Source organism: Pezoporus flaviventris, unplaced genomic scaffold (assembly GCF_033815535.1).
Source record: "Pezoporus flaviventris isolate CSIRO_AGI_PZ_B2104156 unplaced genomic scaffold, CSIRO_AGI_Pfla_v1 ptg000083l, whole genome shotgun sequence".
Lineage (NCBI taxonomy): Eukaryota > Metazoa > Chordata > Aves > Psittaciformes > Psittacidae > Pezoporus > Pezoporus flaviventris.
Window position 1 is genome coordinate 5,073,238 of NW_026892631.1, and position 21,099 is coordinate 5,094,336.

At 44.6% G+C, this 21,099-nt stretch overlaps 1 protein-coding gene across 1 annotated transcript in view; it reads right to left on the bottom strand.

Annotated features, from left to right (window-relative positions):
• Window positions 1-576: 576 nt before the first annotated feature.
• The window catches only part of EHD3 (EH domain containing 3), a 30,647-nt gene continuing 10,124 nt past the window's right edge, over window positions 577-21,099 (bottom strand). The window contains exons 3-6 of the mRNA XM_061475492.1: window positions 18,320-18,417; window positions 5,279-5,691; window positions 4,139-4,303; window positions 577-2,619 (exon numbers count right to left, since the gene is read on the bottom strand). Coding sequence (XP_061331476.1) covers window positions 2,092-2,619; window positions 4,139-4,303; window positions 5,279-5,691; window positions 18,320-18,417 — 1,204 coding nt within the window. The 3' untranslated portion in view covers window positions 577-2,091. The remainder of the gene's footprint in view (window positions 2,620-4,138; window positions 4,304-5,278; window positions 5,692-18,319; window positions 18,418-21,099) is intronic.

Here is a 21,099-nt window from a genome sequence, read left to right on the forward strand (position 1 = left end):
AATGCCAAATGGAAACTGTGCCGATCACTGCAGCTCACACCCTCTTTCTGTGTGCTTCCCCAGTACAATCCTAACTGCTCTCACTGTCTTGTGCATCCCTCTGTCCCCCGTTCTGGGGATGACAATCACCGTAATCAACACATAAAGAAAAGGCAACGACAACAGAAGCAAAATTAGAACCAGCAACATTACGGACCGGTGGGTTTTATGTCCTTTTCAGATCTTGATAAACCTGAAGCATTGTCTGACTGGCAGGTGAAAACCCTTTCAATATATTCCTTTTCCTAATCATTTGGTGGCTACTTCCCCTTGTGTTGAACAAGGTGAGTGGTGGGTACAATTCCACTTGCTTCAGCAAGCACTGAGCTTGCAATTAGCCTGCCAGAAGAGAAAGGAGACGCTGCAGATGTTAACCAGTCACTCATCAGTGTACACCCAGGGCCAGCAGGGCTGGTCTGTATGCGCATATTTGGGAATGTGCTAAGGATCATTTCCTCATTCTGCTGCATGTAGAAATAAGCTTTTTTCCCCTTATCAGCTGCAGTTCATTTTGCTATGTAAAGAAATAGACAGATCTGGCCTTTCTTTTTTAATAATGTTTTAGGACCAGGGCACAAAAGAGGTTAATGCATTAATTTTTGACAAGTGATAAATGTACTGCAGTAAGCACATCCTACATACACAGAATATAGTTCTCTATATAATATGAACACAGAGATATAAAATAAGTTACACTTGTCTTGGTTTTTCATCACAGTAGGAGCTCAGCTTATATAAAGTGACAATAGGAATTGGAACAACACGCTGCTCCAAAGCAACAACAAAACCCAGAAGAGTGCCTCTGTGTGTTTGTGTGTTCAGGAAAGAAAAATAGGAAATAGAGGGATTTCTGCCAAAATCAGGTCCTGAAAACAAAAAACTCAGAGCATGAAAGAGGAGGGAGAGGGTCTCTTAGCTCAAGGCAGAGGTTCTGGAGATCAAGTGTTACTGTGTGGCGAGGAGGAAAGTGGGTGAAGGCTGTCATCTCTGTTACATTTGTGGGGGCACAGGTAGCAGAGCAAGCTCTGCCCTGTGCCCCAGTGTTCTCTGCTCTTATGATGGACCATCTACCTACCTGACAGTGACAGGCTCCTATCTTTACATTAAGAATGGGACCTTAGCTTACACTGTGCACAATGAGAGTAAACATGTCACTTCACAGGAATGATAAACACCACTGTTCAAAGAGAAAACACTATCCACTGGTTATGAAATGTTCAGTGAGCCTGGGAGTGGTGTTCCAACCCACCTGATGTCTGCCTCTAGTGCCCCCTCCTTCTGTATCCCCTGTGGGGTGGTTCTCTTGGCCATGCCTGCAGAACTAATTTCCCCTGGGGACTGAAACAGGAGGTAGAGACTATTGGGAATTCTCAATGCCTGTCCCACAGCAAACAATGAGGAACTCCAGCTGCTCAGTTCAGAGCTGTTTCAGATTTTATTCATTTTTTTTTGTCTTTAAGGACAGGGAAACACTTGTAAAATTTGAATCTAACAGTAAATCAAGGCTCCTAAAGTCTTAACTCTGGGGTCTAGTAACTAGTATTTTAGTGTGGGCTTGTATCTGTCAATCAGGAAGTGCTCTTTAGTTTGGCCAACAGCTCGGAGACCTTGTGGTTTCCTCTTTGCTATCAAGATCTCTGTCTCCTGAAGTTTGTGAGACTCATTTAAGAGCAAGAGGGTGCAGCCAAAGCTCAGGAGTGATAGCGGCAGTTAGCAGGCTTCCATTAGTGCCTACTCCACTCAAGAAATGCAGCCCACTTCAGTTTTTCTTCTACTCCGACTTATCAGACCCTCCTAATCTCAACATACTTTCCTTACCTTCCTTTTTACAGACTACACATTAGAAAGCAGGGATGTTACACTGGAAGAGTTAATTGCATATTATCATGAAGGACCAGACTTTTTTGTTCTCTTTACTTTTTTTTCTTCATACAACAAAATAAGTATAAATCCAAAGTTGATCTCACCTCTAAAGGTATAATTTAAGTAAACATGTTTTTCTAGATCTTTTTTTCCCCCCATTCCCTTTCCCTCTCCCATGTAACTTTCCTTTCACTCTGTTACTTTCCTTTTGGATGGAGGGAGGAGATGGGAAGGGAGCTCATTTGGCAGCTCATGACCTTCCAACTTGACTTTAATGAGATGATTCGCCAAGGCAAACTCCTCATCATCCAGCATGCCATCTTTGTCGATGTCAGCCAGTTTCCATATCTTGCCCAGCACCGTGTTGGGCAGCTTAGACCTTACCATCTCCTTCTTTGCATTGGCACCAGTTATTTTACCATCGACAGGCGAGAGTGTGTAGAAGATCTCATCATACATGGGCTTGTCCCTGGCCACCACCCACTCCGCATCATCGATCCCTTCACCAGCGCCTTCGCCATAGCCATGGCCAAATGGACCATGCAAGGTGCCCTCAAAGGCTCCTCCCTTCACCATCTGTGTTGGCCGCTGTGACTCTTCCTGGCGTACGAGCACCATGAGCTGGGCAATGTCATTAGCCAGCATGTCTTCCACTGTCTCCAGCAGCTTGCTCTTCAGGGGCTGGAACTTGCTAAAATCCTGGGCTTGCAACTGATCCTTAAAAGCGGGACAACACAGCAAGATGTGAGCAACATGGCCATGCACAGTGCAGTAACAGTGTAGAGTGGGATGGCTGTCTGCTATTTGGCTCAAAAAAACCTGCTATTGCAGAAGAGGAGTGGGGAGCTCAGCATTCCCTCCTCTGATAGCCCTGCTCCTCGGCATGTGATGGCCTCTCTCTGGCTGGCCTTGCTCTTACTTAAAAGCTCTTTAAGCCCTACAGAAAATGATCTCAGCTCACAAAGAGGGGCTGATGTGGTACATGGTGAGAAGGAAACTGGTTTACCCAAAGGCCAAGACGATGGCCATATGCAAGCAAGACTCCTCCTTTCCAAGTTACATAGAAGCAATCTCCCTGTAGAGCAAACTGTTCAAGGCAAACTGGTTCTGCAACTCTTGCTACATCCTCCAGCCAGTGCTCTGCTTTCCCTCCCCCTCTGCGTTCTGGGAAGGAGATGTTACTCTAGGAAAGGACTGTTTTATTCACCAGCATGCAGGGCATCTTTCACATGCCATAAAGGCAGTAGTATGCCTGTAAAGAGGTGAGCATGTCTTTACAGCATGGCTCAGTCTGTAATTTTCACAGCTAAGCAAAAGTGCTTTGAGCAGGGCCTGCAGATAAGTCTCTTCTAAAAACTGCAAAACGACCTACAGTTTTATCCTTCACCCTCTACTTGTTAAATCCACACTATTCACTCCTTCTGGATTGGTACAGTTATTTTTAAACACACATTTTAACAAGCAGTGAATAGGATCATCTATTGGATACACTCCATAGATCTCATTCCCAAGAACTTATGGAAAATATACTTCACAAAAGAGCAGATGGGTGTGTTTTCCATAGGGAGCTAGTAATGACTTCAACAGCTAGCAACTCAGAACAGGTTTCTGCTTGGACTGAAGCCATGCAGCAATGTAGCAGTGTCCAGCGTTGTCTGCATATACAATATGAGGCTCTGATCCAATGTTCTTTGAAGTCTTTGACTTGCATGAACACTGCGTCAGGTCTTAGCTCTGCAGAACAGAAAACCTGCTTCTCTGTTTAAAACAGAAGAGGGGCTTTAAGTTTCCACAGGCTCCTTTCTCTCTTTCTATATACAGAGTGAAGTAGAAGATGAAAGAAAAGGCAGCTCTTGAGGAGGGGGGCATATGAATAACTGTTTCTGGTTACAGTTTTTCTTTTAATGTACATTAGAAATATTCTTAGGCCTGGAAAATCTGTAAATGGAACCTGGAATTTAAAATAAAACCAGAAGAAATAATTTGCTGTCAAGTGCTATTCAGGCAGAGATCTGAGAAATGAAGGCAGCTGTAGCTTCACATGAGCTCTATGTGCAAAAACGTACATGGCCAAATATAGCCTGCACATATTGCAAAGCCTATTTCAACATTGTAACACGCCTTTCCCAACAATCACAACAACTATCAGTGTCTGCGTGGCTTCTGTCATATACCCTGAGGTACTCTAATGCTTTCCTTGGATGCTTGGTGATCGGGCCAAGATGTCACTGCTTACCTGCATCTTTCTCAGATTAGGAAAGTCTCCTGGTGAGATCTGATGCTCCCGTTCAATCCGGGCATAAATCTCTCCCAAGTTGTTAACAAGCTCTTTCTTTTTATTGTCTTTCCCAAACACCGAGGGCATTTCCTTCTTTAGGGAGCTGATGATGTAGGCATGAACCTGAAGGGCATTAAATGATATAGAATGAAGGAGACAAGTGTTAAAGAGCATATTGGAAAACTGTTCCCAGCAGAGAGTATCTGTACCCGGGACTCAACCCCATCTTGTCCGACCCTGAAGAACATGCTCAGCTCCTCAGCTTGCCTGTACCTACTGATTATTGCTGCAGTACTATGTGCTGCTCAGCTGTGTGGTTTACCTGTGGTAGGACAAGGTGAAGACAGTGTATGAGTCCTGGACATACAGTAACATTCATATGCACTTCCTGGAGGGAGTGGTGTGGGTTTTTTCTTTTACTGGGAATAGCCTTCCAGAGAATAGTTCCTTGCCAGTCTGAACCAAACAGGTTTTTGGAGCTCTCTAGGCTATTTTTACTGTTTTAGTAGGAACACTAGTCCTTAACTTGTGACATTGTGTTTTCTCTTGGAAAGGAAGACCCTTGCACAGAGGGCTTTCTAGGGATCTTTGATCTCTCTTCTAAATTTATATGGGGTTATTCCTTGGATTCTGAGGGGCTTCATTCAGCTCATTTCAAATATCCAGAGATACAGCAGGCTTATTTGCCATTCTTGCGAGTCTCCACCTTCTCTGTGTCCAGGTACTTCTCTTGGCTAAGAAAGTTTAAGGTAAAAGAGCTAGAGCTTATCAATTCCCTTGGTTCTGACATACTGAAAAGGTCTCAATTCTCAAGTTGCAACCACAGAGCAGCTTTCCAGATCCCTTCAAGTGCTACTTGCTTTGATCTGCAGCTACCTTTCTCACTGTAGCCTGTCATGACTGAAGCACCAAGAAAAGGAGGTGCTTTCTTCCTTGAAGTGCATAGGACTAATATGCTAGGCCTGAGTGAAATGGGATGGATAGAAAGTAGGATCCACCAGCTCTGCAAGCCAAACTGGCTGAAACCACTCCCCTAAAGCCTCCATACTGCAGAGAGTCCAAACTGAATGCCTGGGGGGGTTCTACGCCAACACCCACCTTGGCCAACCGTGCTCGCTTGATGAGATCATTCAGCTTCCTCAGGGCTGCATTGCGGGGCAGGCTCTGGATATCCCTGAACAGGTCCTGCTCCTCTGCCTCAAACAACTTGCGGTTGTCAGGGATGAGCAATGGATGGGACCAAAAGGAGCCAATGTAGACCCTGATGACCTCAGGAGTGTTGACGATCTTTCCCAGGGACCACATGAGGGCACCGTACACCCGCATCAGCTGCTGAGTCTCTATCTGGTCAGCCTTGTTGAGAACAACTCTCATCTTGTCCTCATGGTTCTTCAGGGCCTTGATGACCTCGGAGAATTCATCAGAGATGTCCAGCTTGTGTGCATCAAAAAGGAGAATGATGCGGTCAACCCGCTCTGCAAACCACTCCAGTACAGCAGCAAAGTCATAACCTGCAAGGGGTGGAGGAAAAGCTGAGATGCACATGCATGCGAGTAAAGAAGCCTACTTGCTGTACCAGAGCTATGTCATCTGAGGGTAAGCTTGCAAAGAGTAAGCTGCCCCAGTAAGCTCAGGTAGCCTGATAAAGGCAGTGTGAAACACCATTCCTCATCAAAGGTGGAGATGAGGAATTGTCCTTCACACTGAAACACCCAAGGTGCACAGAGTTAAGGATGGCTCTCATCATCTTAAGAAATCATGCAAGGAAATCCTAAACTTGTGCTACAGATGCTTCATTTAAATACATATCACAAGGAAATTGCTATACTCAAACAGCTACTGCAGAAATTTTGTATGTGGCAACAAGGGAGGTCTAGTTTCTGAATTACTGGCCACCAGCATACCATACAAAGGCTGTAGAACCCTGGATAATTGCAGTACTTGCACCCAGACTGGTTTGAGATGCATGTCTCTACTGCTTAATAACTCTAAGGTCTTGTCCAGTTTGGTGAGACTGTTTGTCCCATTCAGTTCAAAACCCAGATGCAAATAACCTGCCTTACCTGAGTAACCATCCTGCCATACCTCCTGCATGTGCACAAAGCAAAATGATTTGTGTTTACTTTGCCAAGTGCTTGATGCTTAGCAGACAAGCACTGCTGTGAACACCAGAGGTGGACTCAATCTGCAAACTGTGGGTTCAAATTTCTTATGCCTCAGAACTAAGGATAATGGACCCTCAGTGTTAGACTTGGATGCATCTCTAGGCAATGCAGGGCATGATAAATAGTGTGGTGGTGATGTTTTTTTTAAAGCCAGCAATAACAACAACAAGACCTTCTCTCCTAGCTCTGTGGTGGTTTTTCACCTTTCAGCCTCACTGAGAGGCTAGTGTTCTCCCTTTGCTCTTTCAGGCTCTCTATGCTGTGTGATATTTGGGGTTATCTGTGTTGCCAGAGAGTGGTACTCTGTTAAAAGAGATCAGGACAGAGCTTATGCTACTTGCATTCAAATCCTTTTACTATTTAAATCTTGGCTTTCATGAATAAATGTATGACAATTAGTTCAGTACTCCTCCCTTTCTCCCCTTTCTTCTTTCTGTCCTCTTAAAAACCTAGAGGACACCCAGTGCAACCTAGTCATTAGGTCAGAACTACAGAAGGAAGGACTGATAAGCTCTGATACTGATTTTTGCCACTAGACTTCCTGCTCCTGACTGAGCAAACTGGGGTGGAATCCTGGCTCTCAAGTCAGGTCAACTTTCTCTTCAGCTGGATAAATCGGTATTAAACATTTGCTACTGAGAACTTATACAATTACAAAGCATTATTATTGGGAAGAGTTTTGCTTTGGTCAATTACAGTTTTTTCCTTACAAGAAAAGGGGTTTGGGGTGGTGGGGTGCTCTTGGATGTGGGCAGCTTGCTCTGCTCTTTTCCATGGAATCTACAGAAATTGGATGGAAGAGAGATGTCTGTCTCACCAGTGGCCTTCTGCTCAGTTAGGACACTGGTGCCTTCTCTAGCAGCAGTAAGCAATGATGGGCCCTGGCTCTTCGCTCAGTTATGTCTGATGCTGAGAACTTCAGATAATGCAGAATTAGCATTACCTTTGACAAAGACCTGCTGAGCGTTCAATATATTATATTGATATCCATATATCTTGCCTAGTCCATCTGTCTGACCTCAGTAACAATCATGAGTCAGATCTTCTTACAATTGGAATAAACTTGGTCCTGCTTGCTTTCAGATGTTAACAGCCTTTTAACCTTAAAAGTTCTCACTGCAATGAGCTCACCTCCACAGGTCTAACTGCTTATCTGCTGTAAAGCCGCATGTGCTGACTCCTTCCCAAATTGCTCTAAGAGCACTTGCAGCGTGACAAACTCAATACAGATACCTTATTTCATGTGGACTGGGTTCAGGCTGTAAGTTGCTGCTCTGCACACAGATCAGTGAGTTTGCAAATGGGGACCACCCTCCCCTTTCAACGTGGCATATATAGCCACACCTAATGTTCTGTTCTGCTTGGGCTGTATTGGAAACCACTTAGTATGACAGGAAAGTTTAGTCTTCATATGCAGAGCTACACAGCTTGCTTTTTCACCATGGAAGCAATGAGTCAGGCTGACTTTGTTTGGAGATGTTTGTGTATTTAATTTCGTCAAATCTCATTGACTGGGATGCTTTATTGTCAAGCTGGCATGTGTTTGCATGGTACCATGACTACTTTTTCCAGCCTTTTTCTTGGGGGGATTAAGGGGAAAACAGAGTTATGCTCTCTAAGACACACTGTGATGCTACAATGATGTCCTGTCACAGATCACGTGGATATTTCCGTCTGATAGTACAGGAACAGCCAGTTAGCCTCCCTGTGGTTAATAGGGGCTGGGATGAGGTAGGGAAGGTGTCTGTACCTATAAAATGTGGCATTGTAGTCTTGGTATTAGCCAAGTGCTTGGGAGACTGACCATAGCCCTTTGATCTGCCCCGGCCTCAGGATTATAGTAAAAGTATCTAGGTGCTTAGCTCTGTTGACTTCTGTCATGTATCAAGCCTGGATCCACAACAGCACTCAGAAAGTATCTGTTCTGTGAGCTTCTCTTTCCTGTTCACCAACAAAAAAAGCTGCTCGACCCAACAAAAAGAGAGCATTAATATCTGCTCAGACCTCTTGTATGTTTCCAGCTGCTACAGTAACAGTCAGTCTTGAAGGTCCCTATGGACTTCATTAAATGTTTAGAATTGATTACTAGACTCTTTCCCAGCTTCTTTGGGGAAATTCTCCTGCCAGCTGTCCTGCATACTGCCATTGAAGAGAGAAAAAAGCCCTTGGGGAGTTACACTTGGGGTGATGTTTCAGAGCAGGCAAAACAGTATGGACTCATCTGCAACCCATACTGAGACAAAAAAACAACTCATATATTCATCTTGTAAGTCCTGCTAGCTTTGGCACTTAGGGAATGTGTGAGACCTCTCCTGTTGGTTCCTAGCTAAGCAAGAAACCTCTCTCTGTGCACTTCTAAGTATTCTCCGGTATAGAAGTATCCCTCAGAAAAACCAAGGTGTGTGTATATTGTTAAGTGATGACACTTTAAGTGGTGTATTGTTCACGAACATGTAGTATGACCTGCAGAAAGGGCAGGTGGGACAGACCTCTGTTTACAACTGTCTTCTTGGAGTCTGACTGTGATGGTGTTTTCCCACACAGACAAGTGCCTAGAAAGTTGCTACACTGGTGATTTGCAGGGCTGACTTTTTAGTTTTGCTTTTAGCACATGAAGGAGTAGATTGTTCCTTAAGCAAAGCTTTCATTTTCAGATGGTTCCTCAATAGCATGGAGAACTGAGGATGTTTTGCCTGACTCCACCCAGAGCTAAAGGTGCTCAATACCTGAAAACACACAAAGTTCATTCTGTAACTAAATCTAAGCATTATAACCTTGCTTTAATTTCCATCCTATTACCCCTTTTTCACTTCACAGGTGTGTGAGGCCTATCTTTTTCTTCTGGCAGATTATCAGTGTGTGAGCTTAGACCAAGAATTGATCTTGATCCACAGTCAAATTAAGAGTTTTTTGAAGTATTCCCTTGCTCATTCCACTGCAAATGTGTTATGTTTCTTCACGCCTTCTTAGTGTTGTAGTGTTGCTAAGGCCTCTCACAAAAGCAGCCAGTTACTATCTCTGATTTGGCAGTGTTTCAGTGATGGGTGAAGCTATCCACATAACACAGCAGAGTTTTATTCTAAAGTTACAGGGCATTTGGGAAGCCATCTGCTTGCCAAGCTGCATAAATGCAAAACCATCACTGCAGGGAAGTTCAGACAAATGAAAAGGGGAGAATTTTCTGCTCAGTAATTCCTGTCCGTGGCTGCACTTGCATTTCTGATGAAAAACAATGCACACTTAAACATTCTCTAGCATCACTGGTGCAGCTTTCGCAACCTCCAGATAAGGCGAACATTAACAGAAAATGAATCCCAAGCATACAGTACTAGGACGACAAGATGAACATAACTTTCTTCTATCAGATGGTTGTGTTTTTTTTTATGGGACAGATTTCCTTTTGACAGCGTGAAAACGACTCAACAGATTTTAACTCAAAGCTGACAAGTCGGTGGCTTTAGCATAGAGAGAAAATGATCTTCTTGTAGACACCCTGCCACCTAGACTCCACAAGGCAGACTGGCTTAATGAATACTTGTCTGTGCACTACTGGAATACCTGGCAGCATGCATTTCACTAAGATCTGGCAGGATTATGCAATTACATTTCTGTCAAGTCAGGCCAAGCACGATACAGCCTTTATGCTGACTGTGGGAACACAGATGATACCTGACCCAGCATAAAATCTGCAGGGCTGTAACATTTTAAGCCAATTTAAACCAGGAATGAGTGTGCATGTATTGGTTCAGCATTTCTCACCATGTAGCTACACTGGTTCTGTTTGGTTGGTTTTTTGGGTTTTTTTTGGTTTGGTTTTTTTTGGCTGATGGTAAGCACTCTGGATTTCCTGTCTTGTGAAACTATGTCCACAGCCCCTGTGGTAGTGTTGTTCACGTGGGATGAAACAGGTATAGTAAGATCAAGAAATGCTGAAAACCCTAAAGATGCTGCTTTGCACCAGGTATTTCTCAGCTTGCTGGCACTACTGCTTTAAATCGTGCTGCTGTTTTTAGTAGTTGACCTATTTCCTCCTGAATTTTAGTCACTGGGAGCTCCCTTTTCATTCTTTTAAAGCTGGTGCTACCCAAAGGTTGAATATTCACGAGCCAGCAGCCCTCTATAGGGCAGAGTTTTACGACCATGTCCCTGTCTGTCAGGATAGATTGGCTCTGTATCTGACGACAGCATCACAAGACGGGATAGCTGGCATAGCAAATGCTGACTACCTAGAGAGGGAGCAGCTTTTGAAGATGAATGCCTATTCCAGGAAGCTAATGACTTTATCTGAATTTTAAATTGAATAATAGGGTTTGGAGGCTTAGTCTATCTGGTCATGGCGATGTCCCGCCTGAAAGCTGTTTGAAGACAACTATATCATGGCAAAAACAAGCAGACAGCCCACACTGGAGAGGGAGAATGTGCCAGGAGGGGCAGGTGTTACCCAAGTGTGACAGATGGCTGTAAGCAAAGAAGTAAGGCAACATGATGGTCAGAAGAAGAAAATGAAGGAAGGAAGAGAGGGGGAAGTGACATATCCCTCTGAGGACACACACAGTGAGTGGGAAGCAGGGTAGGTAGCCGTTTTAAGACCCTGGGAGAGATGATGCAGCAGAGAGAGGAGGGTGATAGGGAAGAATGAGATGAAACAGCTAGGACTGGGTGGAAAAGAACAGCGATTTGGGCAAGTTTCTCTCAAGGTGGGAGCTGGTGGTGCCAGGAAGGAGAGGACAGAAGGGAACGTGAAAAGCAAGGGATGAGTATTGGATATACCTCACTGCAACTCATCCTAAACTGTCTTTGTAAAATGCTGCCATACTCCTCCCTGGAAGTGGCTGCCTTCCACAGGGATAGAGATATTCCCGTAATGTATACCTGTGGGTGTGTTGGGAAATAGACAGGAGTCCTTCAGCAGGAAAAGGTTTCTATGAATGTTACATGTCATAATTTCTAAAGCAGGCCTCAGATACTGATCACTTCTGCCTTTGCTTATGCTCAAAGAAATAACCTGTCCTGGAACTGCTGATTCACAGCACTAGGAGCTACTTCTTCCAGCCAGTGCCCTGCATCTCCTTCTCAGTACCAAGAACTAATGGAAATACTAACATGTTTTGGAGACTTAGTTTCCCAAAGCAAAGTCAAAAGGACTCAAAGCACAGAAAACCTACCTATGTTCTTGGCTAGGAAAGATGAGTGGGTGTCATATTCCTAATGCTAACATTTACACTAACCAGTACCTGGACTGGCAGGCTTCAGCTTTCATATTTCAGGGCCAGGAGCCTGACAGGGCTCTTGCTTTATGTCAGCGGAAACAGTGAAATCTCACTAGGCATACCGAAGTCACGTGGAGCAAAACTAAGGATAGCATGGTCCAGAACAAAGTTTCATTGTAACATCCTGTTTAGCTTCTATGTTCACACAGCAGACCTCCTCCCCTCTACCCTTTACATGTTTATGTCTTTGTCATTTGTGACAGATAGACTGTGAATTTTCTGGTACTTGGGCCAATCCAGGAAACAGTTCCTAGGCAGATTTTGAGACTTCAGAAGGCATCTGAATATAGGTTAAGTTTTCCAGAGTGGTCAGTACACAGCAGCACTGAGCAGCTGGAATTCTAAGGAAGTCTTTTTATTATGTCCAAATACAGAGTTCTCCCAGTATACATAGTTTAAATCTAGGGAGAAATCATGTTTGAAAACCTGACCTGAAATGGCCATCAGTAACTGGTAGCTGCTACCAGGGACCAGGAAAGAGTCCTCCTCCATTGTTATTCAGTGCTGAGAGAATACATAGAAAGCATGAATAATGCAAATTGATGAGATACTGATGGGCATGACTATCCTTCCTTGATGAAACCAGATCCTTAGGATATTGCTGGAGAGCACAGTAGATGATACAATGGACAAACTGAACAGCTGTTCTAAAAATCTGACTTGTTACACAAATTAAGTGCTTGTATATGTTAACAGGAATAAGAAAAAAAAAGCACAGCCCTTTCTACCTGTGCACTATTTAATCTCTGTTCTTTTGCATTATTTCTTTCTCTTCCAGTTCAGGAACTGCAAAATATAGCACTGTTTCCAACTGAAATCATGAAGACAGCCCCTCTCCCTAAACAAAATCACGGTTTGGTCTTTCCAAAACCCAAACACAATCATGAGGTTTTCTGTGCACCCTGCTTACAGGTCAGAAAAGTTAGGCTCACAGCTTCATATATTTCTATGAATAAAAAGAACTGTGCAGATTTTCTGCTCATTCTTGGGTTGCTTTTAGAGGAAGCACAGAGCTGTGTGACTGCAGGAACTGAGCCTTTCAGTGGCACAGTGCTTGTGAGACTGTGCTAAAATCAGGCAAGTTGGTGGAGAGGCTGCCTCACTGCAGCAATGAAGGTGAAGTGGGAAGTTAAAACTAAGCAGTGCACTTTCACCCTGCCAGGCAGATTGAAATACAAAATATAAGCAAATATCACCAGCAGGGAGTATTACAGCAAATATTTGAAATGCCTCCCTTTTAGAGGCTTTCAGGGTGGATGCTTTCAGTTGCGTATCATGCTGTTGCTAGCACACGACAAGGCTCTCTAGAAAAAATATTTTCTTGTTGCCATTGTACCCTAAACAACGTCACATGAAGTGGGAGAACATCAATTCCCTTGGTATTTGCCCTTCCCTTCCAAGGATGGCTATTTGAGACACAGTCAAGTCTGAGAGCTCTGCACTGCCCAAGACTCTTGCCATTAGTGTTTTTCTTCTCACTGTCAGGCTTCTGAGTGACTAAATATCCCTAGTGCTGAAGCTGCTGGTCACTTGGGAATTCTCCTTCCCAGGAGGCGCAGCAAGCAAAGTGTGTGGGCTTTTTTTTGTCTTGGCTATGGGAAGCCTGGGCTGTACTGCAGCCAGCAGAATGGAATTGGGTGGAAGGCTGGAAAAAGGCTGGAATAGTGCATACTGTCAAGAAAGCTGATGGGGAATGATGCTGTCAGTCCTGACCTGTAGCTAGGACCCTAATGTGGGGAAGGGAGGAGGTGATACATATATTGTCTATGTACATATATATACGGTAAAAATGAAGTAAGTGTTCAGGATATATTCAGGAAGTATCACCCTGAAACAGGGATCATATACTGTTTGGCTGAGGCATCACTGAACCTGGCAGACTTGAACCTGCCTAGCTCAGGGCATGTGCAGGTTGAGACTGACAGCAGAGCATGTCAGGCCCAGTCCCCCAGGGTAGTATCACTACTGAAGTACATGAATTGCTGTTATCAGGTGGCTCAATTAGCATGGCAGACTGCACAAGATGATGAATTACGAGAAAGTCCTAACTCCTGTTCTGAAGTACTGCATGACCTGACATGTGGTCTTCCCCTTTATCCTCACTCACTTCAGTAGTCATTCCTTCCTCGTCTTCCCTCCCAGCAGGATAGCCTCGGCTCATTATGTGACACCAGAACAGTGTTTTGCAAGTGGGTAGCACCCATATTATAAAACTGTCAAAGCAGACAAAACTGTGTTGTTTTGGTACAAGTATCTCCCCTGTAGGCATCTCTGAAGCCTGCTGTTGCCTCATGCTCAGCTGGAAACAATAGAAGAAAGGAGAAGGTCAGATGAAGGAATACAATGATTAGTTCTCTAGGTGTAGGCATAGATCCATGCCCCAGTATGTGATAAAGACTGGAAGAGAAATGGCTTTCCTTCAGGCAAGGATAATACAGAAGCAGTGAAAGGCAGGATGCTTTAGGCCATGACATCCTCGGAACATTTCCCACCAGGCCTGTAAAAACTAGGGGTCTAGCTACCACACCTGTGACACCATGGATACCCATCATGAAATACATGAGACACGGCTCAGTAGGACAAATCACTGCAGGCAGCTCCTTGACTACCCTTTTTAACAGAGCCTGAGAGCAGCAGCTGTGTCAGTGCTGGTGATCTCATTGTATGCCAAGGGGATGTGGACTTCAGCTACGACACACTGCTTTGCCCTCAACTGCTTGACAGGCCTGAATTTGCAGGTCTGCTACTGAGAAACTTCATGGGCTGCTGTGGGGGTAAGGTGGCTCTTATGATCATGTAGTGGTGTACTGGAAGAAAACCAGTGCAGAGCTCTTGAGAATTATACAACACTCTTTGGAGGAAAGCTGGCATTTGCAAACCCCTGCTGCTAGCTACAGGATGCTGCCTGCTCGCAAGCACTGACACTGGTGCTTCTGCACACTGTCTGTCCATTGGGGAAGGGACTGCATTATCTGTCACGTTGGTCCTTTCTACAGCAACAAGGCAGTGAATTTAATTCAGAGTCGAGTTCAGCCAAATGAAAAGCTTCAGAGCCTGGTCTTGCCCACTGAGCCACTGCTTTAAACCCACTTTCCTTGCTCCTGCTCCTTGAAACATGGATGCAGTAACAGGAACAGCTGTTGCCTTGAAATTCAGAGGTATAAAGTGGCCCTCATGGATTCCTAAACTTTGATACCATGGTAATCTGCTAAATTGGCACTGTATAGATTAGCTAATGCTCTTCATGTCTAATGGGAAAGGAGACAGACTTGTGATGTTCCCAGCGAGAGGAATTTCCTATTTTTAGACACTCTGCTGGTTCTCATGGGATGGGCAGGCTGGGAAAGCACTGCCACATCTTTTGCATCTTTACTTTTCCTCTTTCTGCTTTACTGTCCACTCCCTTCCCTGTCCTTATGTCACAGGTACCCAAGTCTGAGGGTTTTAAAACCTACTACCAGAAAATAACAGGGCCATGAAGAACACCCCTCTTCCCAGCAGTTAAGAAACTCCAAAGTATTCTTGGGAAACCTCTGTAAAATTCCCTCAGGTCTTGCTTCATTCCCAAATGAAATCTGGACAGTCTAGAAAGGTTGTGCCCAGTGACAGGACAAGGAACAATGTCCATAAACACAAAAAGCCTCACCTGAACATGAGGAAGAACTTATTTGTTGAGGGCAGCAGATGACTGGAACAGGAAGCCCAGGGAGGTTGTGGAGTCTCCCTCTCTGGAGACATTCCAAACCCACCTGGACATATTCCTGTATAACCTGCTCTAGATGTCTAGATGGTCCTGCCTTTGCAGGGTAATTGGACAAGGTGATCTCCAAAGGCCCCTTCCAAACCTAATGATTCTGTGATTCTGTAAAGGCAGGAGCATTTTGCTGTGTCAGCAGGTTTTAGTACCATCTTCTGCCTAGAAACCACACTATTGCTCTATCTGCCTCCAAAACCAACTTGTAATGAGGGCAGCTGGCTCATAAGCTTGGTGGTAGAGGCGCCAGCCTTGCCCTTTTTTCCTATTCCTCTTCTATGGGAGCTGGAAGGTGAGCACTCCCTTTCAAACACTAGCTTCCTTGAGATAAACTTAAGCCAATGCCTGGCAGCAGCCCTTCCTAAACATAAGCACCTCAGCACACTTGACTCTCTCTGCTCCCTGGGCTGGATCCCCTGCAGACAGAAACTGCTGGAATTCTGCCAGCTTCAACAAAGCTATGTTGATTTAAACCAGATGAGGAACTTGTCCTCTAGCTATTGAATGAAAGGCCATCTGACATGGTCCACAGGACCGTTTCAGGTTGTCCTGGATATAATCAGTGACTAAGCAAGATCCCACCTACCCTGTACTCTGAACTGCTGTGATTATGTCAGCTGACTGCCAAGTTGTGACAGCCCCCTTATCTTATTTGAAATGTAGCAGAGCAAATTCCTGGGATGGTAGGATGAGCAGAAGATGGCTGTGCTCCATCTAAAGTTCTCGCCTCCTGGCAAGAGGGTGGAATGACCACACACTAGTCACAGGGCCAATACACAAGCACTTAACTGCATTAAGGACAGAGAAGTTGTTCTGGAAGAACTTGTTCCATGTGCTTGAGGCAGTCCTACAAATAGGTATAGCATGCAAAAGCTTAGAGAATTAGGACTCCCCTTTAGCCTTCTCTGCTTATGAGGAATGTTCCCTCGGTTGTTCCCAGATGTTTGGAGAGGCATTACTGGCTTGGGTCAAAGTGCACCAGTGACTTTCCTAACTTAACAGCTGTGCATCAGCATTTCTGGCATTTACTGGATAGAGTAGCTGTGGGAATCGCAGAATTGTTTAGGTTGGAAAAGACCTTTAAGATCATTGAGTCCAACTGCTAACCCAGCACTGCCAAGTCTACCCCTAAACCATGTCCCTAAGTCTTTGAAATACCTCGGGGATGGCGGCTCCACCACTGCCCTGGGCAGCCTGTTCTAATGCTTGACCATCCTTCTGGTGGAGAAATTTTTCCTAACATCCAATCTAAACTTTCCCTGACACAACTTGAGGCCACTTTCTCTTGCCCTATCGCTTCTTACTTGGGAGAAAAGACTGACACCCACCTTGCTACAACATCCTGTATTGTAGAGAATGATAAGGTCTCCCCTCAGCCTCCTTCCCTCCAGGCTAAACAATCCCACTTACCTCAGTCATTCCTCACAAGACTTGTGCTCTAGAGCCTTCTCCAGCTCCGCTGCCCTCCTTGGGACCAGTCTTTGTTGTAGTGAGGTGCCCAGAACTGAACACAGCACTCGACTTGAAGCCTCATCAGTGCCAAGCACAGGGGTATTTTATCTTCCTTAGTCCTCCCAGACAAGCTATTTCTGATACAAGCCAAGATATTGCTGGCCTTTTTGGCCACCTGGGCAAGCTTTCTGCTGAAGGGAGGAATGTTTGCACACCATGTTTTTCAACCTTCTGAAGGCTTGTGCATCTTGCTAACTTTTGCAAACTGCCAGTGCAGAGAGCCATGTTAAAAAAAACTTAATGTGAGTCTTCAACTAACTCTAGCTGTCCTTTATAGCTTTACCAATGCTTCTTTAGCTAAGGTCCCTGTGGTGGAAAATTCCAGTAAAACAAACAAGACCTGGCTCTGTGCAAGGTGGTTGCTCAGTTTAAAGTAAAAAGCAAGTTTTCAAGAACAAGTTCAATGCAAAGGAGTGTTATAGAAGTGGGAAAAGCATGAGTCATCAGAAACCTTATGGGACAGAACACCGAAATATGGGAAAGGCCTTAGAACTTGGGGTAGAGCCTGTGCTGCTGAACCTTAATTGTGCATTCTTAATAGGCAGTGTGAATGAGAATTAATCTTCTCCAACTTGAATGCTGCAATTACTACTCTTGGCTTTCTTCCAGTGAGATGATGCATAGCTACCAGCTTTGTCTAAGGAACCTGCAAGAAATGTGAACTATGCCACTACTGCCTTAAGGAGTAGTAAGTGACTACAGATGTTAGATTTGAAGTACTTAGATTTTTCCCACTGCAGAGGGTCAGCCTGAGACACTCAGAAGTTCATTAAGACACTGTGCTAGTGTCCTGGGTTCAGCAGTAGCAGTCATGTTTTTTCCTTTGTGTTAGCTGGTGCAGTGCTGTGTTTTGACTTCTAGTTTTGAGAACAGCGTTGGTGAAGCCGATGTTTTCGGTTGTTGCTAAGTGATGTTTACCCTGACCAAGGACATGACAGCTAGTCATCGGATGCATTTAGGGTGCCCAAGATATCCAGATTCCCCACTGCAATGAGGAACCTAGATGCCACTGATTCTTAAGCCCAGTCCAGTCCTGTGCTAGATCTAGGAAGACTGGATGGTGCAAGAAACCTGCCAGCAGGTCAACTGGAAAGAAACCAGACGTTGCCATGGCAGTCTTGCTCATCAATAAGTCACTGAAAGTAAGTGTTTCTGCAAAGTAGACAGGTATTAATTGACTCTTTCTGATGGAAATCTGTTCCACTGGGAAATACTGGACTGAGACACAGGTACTGATGACCTTGTCAGCAACCTTCCCTGAAAGCATTTACATTCTCTATAGCATATTACCAATGCTCCTTTGGACTTGATTTGCAAAGTCATGCTGTATCTCTAAGAGGTTTTCCGTCTACAGCTTGTACATTTGAGGTGCAACTCATATAGGATCCCTTTGGTTTTCACTACTGCCATGTGGAAGATAACTGAACCTGGGACTTACCTCTGCTAATTCGCTGTTTTTCTCCAGAAAGGATTCCTGGCGTATCAATGACGCTGATGCTCTCTAACACAGGATTCGGTAGCTGGGCACAAACAAACCTGTGTGAAAATAAATGTGCTTAAAATAAAAGCAAAAGCTATTTATGATGTGCTGAACATCACAGACAGCATGGGACAAGCCAGGCTTTCATATCACTAACAAGTCTTCAGTTTGAGCTTGGAAGCTGTTGTTGATTTAAAGAAATGACAGGGAAGCCAGAACTGAGCACTTTCTCTATTTTGCTGCTTCTAGAACATGGGTCTCAGTCATGATCTAAGACAGGGGTTTTTTTTTATATGGCTCCCATATTGCAAATTATTTATGAAAATGTGGAAATCCAAATGTTTTCATTTGCTGTTTAGATTTTAGCAGAAAGTGGTACTTATTTTCTTCACTTAAGCATTCCCTTGCAGACTCCTGAACTCAAATGAAGTGAAATAAAACTAGTTTAGAAATAAACTGACAATGTTATAAGATTTTTGTTCTCTTTTAAATCTGGTCTTCAACAGACAAAGTGTTCTGTCCTTGGACCACAGAAATCCTAAAGCATAGGCAGCATGAGATCTCAACAAGTTGCTTAGTCTATCCTCCTGCCTCAAGGCAGGATTAATCAGATATTTGTCTAAAGTGTTCTTCAAATCCATAACAATGCAAACCCACCATTTGCTGGGAGTCTACTACATTACTTAATTATCCTTAGAGCAAACCCTCTTTTTCTTAATGTGTAATCTGAATCTCCTCTGCTACAATGCCTTTCAGTCTCAAACACAGCAGATGTAGAAAATGATTTATTTTCCTCTCTTGTCACAATATATGCTATTGCCACCCTGTCTCCCTTCAGTCTTTCCTCTGAAGAGTGGTGTTTTTTGTGGGTTTCCCCTTCACCTCTTTCAGTTCTCTCTAGCTGCCTTTCCAGCTCATTTCTAAATCCCTGAAGACCTTTGCACCTTTCCTTTGGGTCCTCAAACTGCTTCACATATTTCTTCAGGCATGATGCCCCAACCCGACATGTTGCTCCAGCTGTGACCTTGCCAGCAGTGAAGAGAGTGGATGGATTGCTCCTTATCTATTCCACATGACAGTCCTGTTTATGTATCTCAGTAAGATGTTTGCTTTTTTAACAGCAGTGTGACACTGTTGACTTGCATTCAGTTTGTAATTCACTCCTCCTCGCTCTGCAGCTCTATTTCTGCATAACCACTCTTTAGCTAGTTGTTCCCCACCACGAGTCTATGCAAATCACTGCCTATAAAGAGTAACTTGTGCTTGTGGGCTGCAGCTCATCTATTTCAGTTGCTGGTAACAGCAAAGGACAGTAAAAGCCAAACCATTTACATAGCTCCTGGTAGCATTTCATGGATAGCCTTTTTGTGATGGCATTCCAGGCAGCTGTAACTGTGTGTGTATGTATACATGTATATTAATAGGGTGGTGTGACATCCAGACGTAAAAACATGTTACTGTGGGAGGAAGCAGAACCACAGGATGGGGACTGGCACAAAGATGCAGTCAAGGCAGACAGAGCCCTGCAGCACTCTGAAGTGGCCAGTCCTACTGAAGTCCTTGCATTTGTGAACCCCTCCAAGCTATGCTACAACCTCACCCCGATTTTTCTGCTTGTATGACTCCAAGAAGATTCTTGCAAGAGTGAATCATTATGGGTTAGATTAATAAGCTATTCGGCTATTTCAGACCACATATTACAGCCTCTGTCCTGTATCTACAGCTTGGCAGGTGGCACCAAGGAGCATTTCTGAATGTGTAACACCTCGTGTAGAAGCAGGCTGGCTTGATTCTCCTATTGACTGCCGGGCACAGCAGCAGAGAACAAAAGGGTCCAGAGGTCATGTTATTCCCCTTTCCTGGCAGCCCAAGCTTGCTCTCCATTGCTACAGACCTGAGCATTCTTTATGGTCTAGTATTAAATGGCTCAGGCAAGGGGATTTCCTACCAGCTTCTCTAGGGAAAGTACTCCATGGGAGATTTCAGATACAAGGTCAGAGGCCAGCACGAGTGAGTGCTTTCTGGCTCTGTTGGCAAGGTTAAGCCTGCTGCCTTCCTGCTGTCCACGCAGAACTGCAGGACCTCAGGGAGCATGACCTAATTATCTCTGGGGCCATATGAAGGGAAGAATGTGGTGCCAAACTAGACTTTCACTACCTCTGCAGACAGAGCATGGGGCTGAAAGAGGAACCTGTTATCCATGATGTCTCCTGTTGTTGACCACACAAAAGCAGGACTGACTCCACCTTAGCTTCCCAAGATGGGGGGGGAGGAGTAGGAGGAAGCTTGCAACAAAGCCAATGTGATATGAAAGTAATGGCCAAGATTCCTGATTTTGCTCCAGGCCCTTGGTGCCAAATAAGTCCTCCTGATAATTAAGTGCAACCTGTAATCTCTCTGCTGGGATCCCTCCAGAGCTGGGGTATTGCCACCAGAGTTAGAGTGAGGAAAACAAGCTCTTCTCACATAGCCAGGAACCACCCGAGGCAAGGAGAGACAGGGTACTGCAGAGCTACTATTCTCCTTTTCCCCCTGGGCAGCTTGTCAGCCCTACCTCTGCCTTTAGCCAGGAAGATATGGGCAGGCACTTGGTCTCTTGGGAATGAAGGGAGGGAGGAGACAGGCTCTGAGCAGCACAATTAGCTGCTGTCTCCTAGCCAAATCATGCCTGTACCACTCTTCCCTTGTTTCCTGGAAGGCAGCAGATCCTAGTCTCTGCCGGGAAAGGCAGTAGCAGC